The sequence below is a fragment of the Schistocerca nitens genome, chromosome 8 (genome assembly GCF_023898315.1).
Source record: "Schistocerca nitens isolate TAMUIC-IGC-003100 chromosome 8, iqSchNite1.1, whole genome shotgun sequence".
In the NCBI taxonomy this organism is placed as follows: Eukaryota; Metazoa; Arthropoda; class Insecta; order Orthoptera; family Acrididae; genus Schistocerca; species Schistocerca nitens.
In genome coordinates this window covers 357,915,630-357,927,850 of record NC_064621.1, presented here as the reverse complement: position 1 = coordinate 357,927,850, position 12,221 = coordinate 357,915,630, and the positions used below count along the sequence as shown (strand labels likewise).

At 45.6% G+C, this 12,221-nt stretch overlaps 1 protein-coding gene across 1 annotated transcript in view; it reads left to right on the top strand.

Annotated features, from left to right (window-relative positions):
- LOC126199565 (ankyrin repeat and SAM domain-containing protein 1A-like) overlaps positions 1-12,221 on the top strand; it is a 131,009-nt gene that overhangs the window by 4,956 nt on the left and 113,832 nt on the right. Inside the window, exon 4 of the mRNA XM_049936487.1 lies at positions 4,787-4,818. Coding sequence (XP_049792444.1) covers positions 4,787-4,818 — 32 coding nt within the window. The remainder of the gene's footprint in view (positions 1-4,786; positions 4,819-12,221) is intronic.

Below are 12,221 nucleotides of genomic sequence, written 5' to 3'. Positions count from 1 at the left end.
TCCTCAAGTGTGACTGCACCGAGCGAGGTGGCGCAGTGGTTAGCACACTGGACTCGCATTCGGGAGGACGACGGTTCAATCCCGTCTCCGGCTATCCTGATTTAGGTTTTCCGTGATTTCCCTAAATCGCTTGAGGCAAATGACGGGATGGTTCCTTTGAAAGGGCACGGCCGATTTCCTTCCCCATCCTTCCCTCACCCGAGCTTGCGCTCCGTCTCTAATGACCTCGTTGTCGACGGGACGTTAAACACTGATCTCCTCCTCCTCAAGTGTGACTGCTTCGTCACGACATAACGCAAAACCTCAATTAATGCTAGGAAACTTAACAACGGAGTTTTCTCTCCGAAAGTCGTGTTGGAAATGAAAACTTAAAAAAACCGAAGTACAAACAGCCGACGAACTTTTATTCATAAATTGTAGATATTTCTACACTGCCCACTCTTCCGATTTCATATATGTATGCATCACTATACTAGTCAGAACGCGTACTTTAGTGAAAATGTGCGTCGAGGGGCATTTACGAAAGGGGCAATGAAATGAAAGCGAGACAGATCGTAGAGTACATATGTACAACACGGCTTTGACATACTAGTCGTGTATCACCAATTGAAGCTGAAGCTTCCTCAATTACAATCAGTCAATCAGTTTTGTAATGAATACAAACCATTTTATTCTGTAATGTTATTCAGAAAATTACTTGTAAAAATTGCCAGTGACCCGGATTGTGGACCATTGCGTAATTTCATGTTTTTGTATATGTGTATGCTAGGTTGTTTACTTGGCTAATATCTTCCACATAAGCCACACAAAGACGTGGCGTTCAGCACACGTATAGGTCGCGCAGGATACAGTGGCCAATGTGTAGCGACCAGGTTTCATCCAAAGCGCTGGGAGAGTTCATTCGTTTGTTCAGAGGGGGAAGCCGACAATCGTTTGCTACCTTTCGGCCAGTCGGCGATGACAGAATCGACGCGTTCGCCCTGCAGTCTTTCTCAAATGATTTTACAGAAACTATTGAGTAAAAAAAATTCATTTTTGCTTTGTAGCTTTATATGTCAGTTTCATTATGATATGCCCACAATTGCGTTAATGCGAATAATTATTGCGGTATTTGCGTGGAAATAATACGCCGCACAAAATTCTAAAAAAATTGAATGAAAAATAGGGATCGCTATGATATTTGTTTGCCGCATATTATGCAATATGTTGTTGCGTATGAAATTAGGCTAACATACTGAATTATTCTTTGGAGTTTAATCGAGGTCTCTGTCACCAGTCTCGAGAAAGCTGGTCTGATGTAGCGCACTCGTTTGCCTTCGCACCGCGCCACCGATAAAGCCAGAGTGAAATATTCACAACATCCCTCGTATTTCATAAACGGTTTGAAATGTCGAAGTGAAATTTTAGCAAATGATAGCACATAAAGAGGAGGGTATTTTGCTGTATGGTTATTATCCAACATTTGCGTCTACCGTGTTATTTCACTAACTACAGATTTTTCCGATGAAAGAACGTAATTTTTAAGCGTCATAGGTAGATGGTGAAACGAGAAATGCTGTGCGTTTTGGAACAACATAAGTGAAGTCATTACATGTTTATTTTGTATCGGGATACTCTTTTTCATATGATGCTGAAGTTACTTTTCCTCAGTTCCTCACTTAATAAACCACTGTTTCAGAATTCTCTCGCAATTACATCCGCACAACGTGTTAGTGAGCTGAGACCGTGTAAATTCAGTTGAGTTTGGCAAAAGAAGCAAGTTTAACATGGCAAAAAGAGAAATGTGTAGGTTTTACTCAAAGCTCTCCAATCGTGACAGTTCTCTGAAAGTAACAAATGGTTAACAAACCAAGTGAAAATAAATCCCTGCACTTTTGTGGAATTCTTTTTAGATTCACACCAAGCAAGAGGCGACAGTAGATTTTTTTTGAATGGCCACCGTGCAAGTATGGGAGTGGAGGGGCCCTGCTCAGTATTTACGAAAAATGTGAGTGTAGGCTTCAATTTAGAACGGCACTTCCCCTCCAGCGCTCGGCATTTCCCCTACAGCGCCTGCCCACAGCCCCCACCATTACTGCTCTCCCCACACAAGTCCGCAGCTCGTGGTCTAGTGGCTAGCGTTGCTGTCCCTGGATCACGGGGCCCTGGGTTCCATTCCCGGCCGGTTTGGCGATTTTCTCTGCCCGGGGACTGGGTGTTTGTGTTGTCCTCATCACATCATCATCTTCATCGTCATTTGTGATCGTGCCTACATTGGACTGTGGAAAAAATTTGAGTGTGAAAAAATTGGGACCTTGTACGGGCCCTGATGACCGCGCAGTTGAGCGCCCCACAAACCAAACATCATCATCTCCCCACACATGTCATCCTGTCTGTGCATCTACCGACCAGCGTGTTCTGCGTGCGCTATATCTGTGCCCCAGTGCCGTCTAGTGGGCTCTATACCTTCTTCTGCAACGCAGACAGTTCGGCTTGATACTACAGTTCGAGCCTTACACCTGTTGGGTTTCTTGCTGGCATTAAGTTTTTCGCTGATGAAGCTTAAGCTTCAATTGACAATATGTGACTGGAATGTCAAACTCTGTGGTATGTATCAGAGGTTCACATTTTATTACTCTTGACTGTTGTTTTACTGTGACCATTACAAAACTCTTTTAACTTCCACGTTACCTAATTGACATAAAGTCATCGAGTAAAACAGAAGTGTCTTTGGCGTTCCGCGAGGCAGTATTATAGGCTCTCAGCTGTTCCTTATGTTTATAAATGATTTAAGAGACAATCTGAGCAGCCTTCTTAGGTTGTTTGCAGATGATGCTGTCGTTTATCGTCTACCAAAGTCATCTGAAGATCAAAACCAATTGCAAAACGGTTTAGATAACATAACTGTATGGTGCCAAAATTGGCAATTGACCCTAAATAATGAAAAGTGTGAGATCATTCAAATGAGTGTTAAAAACATTCCGTTAAGCTTCAGTTACACTCTAAATCAGTCAAATCTAAAAGCCATATATTCAACTAAATATCTAGGAATTACAAATACGAACAACGTAAATTACAAAGAAAATGGCTCTGAGCACTATGGGACTTAACTTCTGAGGGCATCAGTCCCCTAGAACTTAGAACTAATTAAACCTAACTAACCTAAGGACATCACACACATCCATGCCCGAGGCAGGATTCGAACCTGCGACCGTAGCGGTTGCTCGGCTCCAGACTGCAGCGCCTAGAACCGCACGGCCACTCCGGGCGGCAAATTAGAAAGAACACATTGAAAATGTTGTAGGGAAGGTGAACTCAAGACTGAGTTTCATTGGCAGAACACTTAGAAGATGCAATAGATCTACTAAAGAGACTGCTTTCATTAAGTTTGTCTGCCCTCTTTTGGAGTATTGCTGCACGGTGTGGGATCCTTACCAAATAGGATTGACAGAGTACATCGAGAAAGTTCAAAAAAGGGCAGCACGTTTGTACTACCGAAAAACGGGGAAGAGAGTGTTACGGATATGGTACAGAATTTGGGCCGGATATCATTAAAAAAAGGCGTTTTTTGTTGCGGCGGGATCTTCTCACGAAATTTCAATCACTAGCTCTCTCCTCCGAATGCGAAAACGTGTTGTTGATGCCAACCGACAAAGGGAGAACCGTTCATCATACTAAAATAAGGGAAATCAAAGCTCGCACGGAAAGATACAGGTGTTCTTTTTCCGTGCGCTGTTCGCGAGTGGAGTAATGGAGAAGTTGTGTAAAGGTGATTCGCTGACGCTCTGCTAGGCACTAAAGTGTGATTTGCAGAGTAGCCACGAAGATGTAGCCGTAAAAAGAAATTTTTATTATTTGTCAGTTCATGAGATCGTGCGATAATCTCGAAACGAGTCGTGACAAGTAACTATAAAGAAATTCTTCAAGCTTTCCTGGCGAGGCGTTGTCATATTAATTAATCGGGTTGCTGCCGGTTATTCGCGTCTTTCCCGCACGATATTTCAACTGCGTGACTCTCAGTCTGCTGGCCATAGTGGCCAAGCGGTTCTAGGCGCTTCAGTCTGGAACCGTGCGACCGCTACGCTCGCAGGTTCGAATCCTGCCTCGGGCATGGGTGTGTGTCATGTCCTTAGGTTAGTTAGGTTTAAGTAGTTCTAAGTTCTAGGGGACTGATGACCTTCGATGTTAAGTCCCATAGTGCTCAGAGCCATTTGAACCATTTTTGAACTCTCAGTCTTCTTCAGGTGCTGTCTGATACTGATTCCAGTGCTTGCTTGCTTTGTGTCATCTCGAAGCTGCAGCTTCGTTGGGATGACGGGTTCGCAGGTCTAGCTGCTTTTCCTTCTTCTTCTTCTGGTTTGATTTTCGGCTCGTCGCGTCTTGGTTTGTTTCTTGTGGTTTGACACTCTTCTTTTTCCTTCCTCTTGTTGCCTGTGCAGCGTTGCTACTCTCTTATCAAGTCCTGCCATCTTGTTGCCTCAGTGAATCGGATTCTACTGTTTTTCTTTTTTTAAAAAAAATACAGGTGGAGCGCCTCCACGCCCACACCGGCATGATGGCCAACTCAAAAGGTCTACTGCCATCTCTGCATAAAGGGTTAGTTTCCACTAAAGTGAGGTGTCGCAGGATGTAGGTGCTGCGATGTTTGCGTACGTCTGGTTATGGTTAACCATTAATGCGCGCTCATCTGGAAATAGATTGGGTCGAAGTCAAACGAAGTGTAGCGGTTTGAAGGGCAGAGGAAAAAAAAGTGCCAAGGCAAGAGCCAAAGGAAAAAAACTTCTGCGTAGTTAGGTCGGGTGGTAAGAGCAGTAGCGGATATCTTGCTGCCAGCGGTAGGTCGTGCAGGGGTAGGCTTTGTTAGTGGTGGGTATCATGCATGTCGATACCTCTGACGTAGTGCGGTGGTGTTGCTCGGCGGCTGCCGCTGGGTGCCGGTGTTGAGCTCTCGTTCAGCGTCAGCGACCTGCAACAGTTAGTAAACTATCGTCTTTGTGTCCGATAGGTCATATATCGGATGCACAGTGTAGGGTGGTGTTGGCGAATTGTTTGTGCGTCAGTGGGCGAGCGTGTCGGGTCCCTGCTGTGGCCTGTTGGTCGGCTCTAATAGCAGCTGATAATTTCCAGACAATGTTGCTGATATGCAGGGGCTTGCCGACGTTTGTCGCTTGTTAGTGTATGTTAGTTTACCATAGATGGCTATGCCCTAGCTAGCAGTGCCTTTGGCCGCTTGTGCTTCCACCTGTGGTTGTGATCGTAGTTTCCCAGAGTGAGAACGAAAGGATTATTCGAGTGTCTCGAGTTCCTGTATAGTCGTGTGGCGTGTTTTTTGAATACTTCCTTGAGGGTATCAAGGCGGTATTCTTGGTGAAGATCCACGGTGCGTGTGTAGCGTGGAACGTTGCTAATGATTCGTAGCACTTTGTTCTGTGTGATCTGCAGGCGGCGCAGTCGTGTAGGAGCTGCATATCCCCAGATGGGAGCTGCGTACGTCATTAGATGTCTAATCAGTGTCATGTATATGGACCTCGACACCCTCCTATTCAGTGTGCTTTCCCTGTTGAGCATTGGGCAGAGCTGTTTGAGCCTCGTGTGCGCTCTGTTGGCAACGTACTCGGTGTGGTCCCACCATGTAAGTTTCCTGTCCAGCCAGACACCCAGGTATCTGACTTTCTCTCGGAAACGTATTGGGCGTGTATGTAGTGTTATCGGTCTACTGTGTTGATGTTTTCTGATTCCACTTTGGAACGAGTCCGGTATTTATGCCTACGTTGTGCTAGGCGTTCCCTCTGCAGTCCGCGCCGTGTCTAGCGCTCTGTCCGTGGTGTGCACCGACCAACAGCAACGGCTGTAGCGTTTTCTTCTAGCCGCGGCTGTTCCGAATGCTGTGCACGCACTTTGTGGTTATTATCCGTTGTCAATATAGCTGAATTAAGTTCTGAATGGCGTCCAAGCTGTGCTAGATGTTTTACCTTCCGATTGTCGTCATTTGAGTCCTTCTGTGAATTAGGACGTTCTGTTACCGTGCTGTGTCGTGTTAGGCGTTCCGTCCGAAGTTCTTGCCCCCAGGAGCGGCTGCAGCGTCATTTTCAGGCCGATTGTGTTCAAATCGAGACTCGGAAGAGCGTCCTCAGATACTTTGTCTCTTGTCTGAGGTGCCATTTCACGTACTTCCTTAGTTACATGTACTGGGCTGTCATCTCTAATTCCATCCTTATAATTGTGTCTCTTGGGATCTGGATGTTGTCTATGTTGCGTCTTCAGAAGATCGAGTGCTGGGTTCCAGGCCGAGCTCAACTGGAAACCGGTGTCCCGGTTAATGAGATTCTCCGCAACCTTAATCTCAATAGATTCTTTGATGACACTGTCTCAGTTTCTCGATGTTTGTGTTAAAATCTTGGCATCATAATACTTCATAGAATGATTGAGTTTCTAAACAATGTTCGTCAATCGCTGACTTGGTTGCCTGTCTCAGTATGGAGTGCCTTTGGTGCTCTTTGCACCTGATGTTAACGGTCCTGGTCTTCTGGCCGATGTATGCCATACCACATTCGCATGGTACATGGTAAACGCCCGGTTACTCTAGACGCAGGTCATCCTTCACATTCCTTAGGAGAGCCTTAATCTTGATGGGTGGATGGAACACGCTTTTAATGTTATGTTTGCGGAGAGTGCTGCTGATTTTGACAGATATCGGCCCAACATATGGCAAATGTGCAACCTTTTGCGTTTCTTCTTGTATCTCTTCAGGAACCTCTCGTGGGGAAACGGGGCGCAGCGCAGAGGGAACGCCTAGCACAACGTAGGCATAAATACCGGACTCGTTCCACATTGGAATCAGTATCGGACAGCACCTGAAGAAGACTGCGAGTCACGCAGTTGAGATATCGTGCAGGAAAGACGCGAACAAGTGGCAGAAACCCGATTAATCAACATGACAACTATAAAGAAATTCACAAAAATTCTTGCGGGAAGTCAGTCCAGTGTTCAAGTGCAACGTGCATACCATCGTCGATTCAGCAAGAAGCTTGCTCAGCACAAGCAGTTTTATGACTGGTATACCGAATTCTACATCTACATCTACATTTATATTCCGCAAGCCACCCAACGGTGTGTGGCGGAGGGCACTTTACGTGCCACTGTCATTACCTCCCTTTCATGTTCCAGTCGCGTATGGTTCGCGGGAAGAACGACCGCCGGAAAGCCTCCGTGCGCGCTCGAATCTCTCTAATTTTACATTCGTGATCTCCTCGGGAGGTATAAGTAGGGGGAAGCAATATATTCGATACCTCATCCAGAAACGCACCCTCTCGAAACCTGGACGGCAAGCTACACCGCGATGGAGAGCGCCTCTCTTGCAGAGTCTGCCACTTGAGTTTGCTAAACATCTCAGTAACGCTATCAAGCTTACCAAATAACCCTGTGACGAAACGCGCCGATCTTCTTTGGATCTTCTCTATCTCCTCTGTCAACCCGACCTGGTATGGATCCCACACTGATGAGCAATACTCAAGTATAGGTCGAACGAGTGTTTTGTAAGCCACCTCCTTTGTTGATGGATTACATTTTGTAAGGACTCTCCCAATGAATCTCAACCTGGCACCCGCCTTACCAACAACTAATTTTATATGATCATTCCACTTCAAATCGTTCCGTACGCATACTCCCAGATATTTTACAGAAATAACTGCTACCAGTGTTTCTTCCGCTATCATATAATCAAACAATAAAGGATCCTTCTTTCTATGTATTCGCAGCACATTACATTTGTCTATGTTAAGGGTCAGTTGCCACTCCCTGCACCAAGTGCCTATCCGCTGCAGATCTTCCTGCATTTCGCTGCAATTTTCTAACGCTGCAACTTCTCTGTATACTACAGCAACATCCGCGAAAAGCCGCATGGAACTTCCGACACTATGTACTAGGTCATTTATATATATTGTGAAAAGCAATGGTCCCGATTCTGGGAAATCGGTTGTGTACGCAGAGAGAAAAGTATTGTTCGGGCACGCACGTCTGAAAATGTCGAGCGTATCCGAGATGCGCTCACACGCAGCCTTCGGAAGTCCACAAGAGAAGCTACGGTTTCGATGTTTCTCGAGCAACGCATGCTGCACATGTTGGAGTCTACGGTATAGTGTCTGCGCGAATATAAATATTTGAACCTTCCTCTGAGCAATGTATTTCTACCTTCCATTGTTTGTCTGTAATAAGAAAATTAAAATCTTTAGTTTTGAATGATCTTGCAAATAGGAAATGAACTTTACTGAAATTTTGTTTGACAGACTGTCACACGTTCTACGGTAATCTTAACAAATTAAAGATTTTAATATCTACTTTATACGTCCTTTAGAACTACTGACAGCCTTGGGAGAGCCGGTCCTGACAAAACTCTACCATCTGGTGAGCAAGATGTATGAGACGGGCGAAATACCCTCAGACTTCAAGAAGAATATAATAATTCTAATCCCAAAGAAAGCAGGGGTTGATAGAAGTGAAAATTACCGAACTGTCAGTTTAATAAGTCACGGCTGCAAAATACTAACGCGAATTCTTTACAGACGAATGGAAAAACTAGTAGAAGCCGACCTCGGGGAAGATCAGTTTGGATTCCGTAGAAATATTGGAACACGTGAGGCTATACTGACCCTACGACTTATCTTAGAAGCTAGATTAAGGAAAGGCAAACCTACGTTTCTAGCATTTGCAGACTTAGAGAAAGCTTTTGACAATGTTGACTGGAATACTCTCTTTCAAATTCTAAAGGTGACAGGGGTAAAACACAGGGAGCGAGTGGCTATCTACAATTTGTACAGAAACCAGATGGCAGTTATAAGAGTCGAGGGGCATGAAAGGGAAGCAGTGGTTGGGAAGGGAGTGAGACAGGGTTGTAGCCTCTCCCCGATGTTATTCAATCTGTATATTGAGCAGACAGTAAAGGATATAAAAGAAAAATTCGGAGTAGGTATTAAAATCCATGGAGAAGAAATAAAAACTTTGAGGTTCGCCGATGACATTGTAATTCTGTCAGAGACAGCAAAGGACTTGGAAGAGCAGCTGAACGGAATGGACAGTGTGTTGAAAGGAGGGTATAAGATTAACATCAACAAAAGCAAAACGAGGATAATGGAATGTAGTCGAATTAAGTCGGGTGATGCTGAAGGAATTAGATTAGGAAATGAGACAAAGTAATAAAGGAGTTTTGCTATTTGGGGAGCAAAGTAACTGAGGATGGTCGAAGTAGAGAGGATATAAAATGTAGACTGTGAATGGCAAGGAAAGCGTTTCTGAAGAAGAGAAATTTGTTAACATCGGGTATAGATTTAAATGTCAGGAAGTCGTTTCTGAAAGTATTTGTATGGAGTGTAGCCATGTATGGAAGTGAAACATGGACGATATATAGTTTAGACAAGAAGAGAATAGAATCTTTCGAAATGTGGTGCTACAGAAGAATGCTGAAGATTAGGTGGGTAGATCACATAACTAGTGAGGATGTATTGAATAGAACTGGGGAGAAGAGAAGTTTGTGGCACAACTTGACAAGAAGAAGGGATCGGTTGGTAGGACATGTTCTGAGGCATCAAGTGATCACCAATTTAGTATTGGAGGGCAACGTGGAGGGTAGAGATCGTATAGGGAGACCCATAGATGAGTACACTAAGCAGATTCAGAAGGATGTAGGCTGCAGTAGGTACTGGGAGATGAAGAAGCTTGCACAGGATAGAGTAGCATGGAGAGCTGCATCAAACCAGTCTCAGGACTGAAGACCACAACAACAACAACAATATCTACTGTCTCTAGCTCACTACGCTGTCCACAGCTCTCGTGTTACAGTACCAGTTTTCACACACACGACTAATGGACCAAACGCGTCCGGCTCCACTGGCGCGTAGTCGCAGTGCGTTGCGAGTGTGTGCCCACGGCCGGAAGACTAGCCCAGTGTGCTCAGCCTGGATAGTAGCCGATCGTACTGCGGCGCCGGGCGCCGGGCGCGTGCGGGGCAGCGCCGGAGGCCGTGCCCGCTGCTAATGACGGGGTACCTGTGGCTGGTTGCCATTGTCGCGGTCGCAATTACTGCCATAATGCGGCGCCGGCCACTCGGCTCAAAGGCACGCCCCTCTCCCACCGCCCCCTGCGGTAATGATCATCTAATTAACGCTTACGTCATTACTGCGGAGGGCGCTCGTAATTAATTCTGAGGAGGCGCCGCGAGCCGCCAAAAGTAAGCGCCTAACAGGCAATGGATCGCCGCCACAATGGCGCCGCACGCGCGCCGCTCGTTTGGCTGCCTCCGCCGCTGCCGGAATAACTGTTGTCGCTGTTATTCTTTGTCGCCGCGCAAGGGGCCGGAACGTAGCACCCCGCCCACGCCGCCCCCTCCGCTTTTAACTGTGCCCCGCTCGCGTGCGGCCACTGTAGGCGCCCGCTTTCGAGCCTTTATCCGACACCGGTCTTCAAACGGCCGCCGTATTCTGCGAATAATTTTATTTTGAGCAAAGACTTGGTTTGTGCGACGTGAGAACTCGTCGCTGTGGCCTATAGAGAGGGAAGGGTTGTTCCGGCTGTTCGTGCTCTGCGGCCGCTGTTCGCTCATTGTCGGCTCTGCCAGTGGAAGCGGACAGAAGCGGCGCACGGCTCTGTAATACGCTGTCTTCTCGTGTCCTTTACCTCCCGACACAGGCATCTGCTGCTTTCCTTTAATCTTTTTAATATACAGGGTTATTAAAAAGATAGACTAAATTTAATTATTTTTATTTCATGAAATATAATTTATTTTAAAACTTTATTTTTTATTCTTGTGAGAATCCACAGCTTCAACGTGCTTCCAGAACGAAAACATGATCCATGAAGGCTGTGTTTTTTTTTATTATCTGTTACGATGAGGACGAACAAATTGTCACCAATGTGAATGACTGACGGCCAGTGCTAAACAGAAACATACAAATCTCTTCTTTACATATACAGCAGGTTTGTCAGTGAAGTCGATAAGAAGCTGGCTGCATGGTCTGGGTCTACAACGACTAAAATAATTAGAAGTCGTGGGTAAAAAATAATATATTGTACTTAACTGGTGCTACAGGAGTCTTTATAGTCAGGAGAAATATAATTACTGTTGTGTGCTGTCCTTAGGTTAGTTAGGTTTAAGTCGTTCTACGAGGGTTGCCCAGTAAATAATGCCCCATATTTTTTTTCTCCAGAAGTATTTATTCCACAACAATCAAATTTACATATGTGAAAGACTGATGTTTTGTCTACTTGCTTTATTTTTCCACATAATCTCCTTCAAGTTCGACGGCCTTTTTCCAGCGAGACACAAGAGCATGTATTCCCTGCCGGTAAAAATCTTTACTCTGCCTACGGAGCCAGGTTGTCACTTCGTGAATCACTTCTTCGTCATCGGCAAAACGTCTTCCACGAATGAAATTCTTCATTGGCCCAAACAAGTGAAAGTCTGAAGGAGCCAAATCTGGGCTGTAGGGTGGATGGGGTAACACTATCCAACCCAGTTTCGCGATGTGTTCACAAGTCCTCAAACTTGTGTGAGGACGAGCGTTATCATGCTGAATCAAAACATCCTGTGGGTTAACATGACGCCCAAGGCGCCGGAAGCGCTGCTTAAGTTTGTCTAATGTTTTGACATAAGCCTCTGAATTAATGGTACTGCCTTTTGGCATCACATCAATGAGAATTACGCCCTCGCAATCCCAAAACACAGTCATCATGACTTTTCCGGCTGAAGGACCTGTTTTGAATTTTTTCTTCTGTGGAGAATAAGCATGACGCCATTCCATCGATTGTCTTTTTGTTTCGGGCTCAAAATGATGCACCCAAGTTTCATCACCTGTCACAATCCGTGACAAAAAGGCCTCCCCGTCAACGTGAAAGCGTCGCAACAAATCGAAAGAAATGTCTTTTCTTTGGGATTTGTGATCGACAGTAAGACACCGAGGAACCCATCTTGCACACACTTTTGAGTATCCAAGCTGATTGATAATCACATCCACACTTCCTTTGCTTACTGACAACTCCAGTGCCAATTGTCGAGTCGTAATGCGTCGATCCCGTCGAATGAGAACATCAGCCCGCTGCAACATGTCAGGCGTGACAGCCGTGGGAGGCCTTCCCGACCGCGGCAAATCTCGGAGCTCCGCAGCACCGCCCTCTGATGCTTTCACCCTCTGTGCCCAGCGACCAACAGTACTCCTATCGACTGCAGATGTTCCGTAGACGTTGCACAAGCG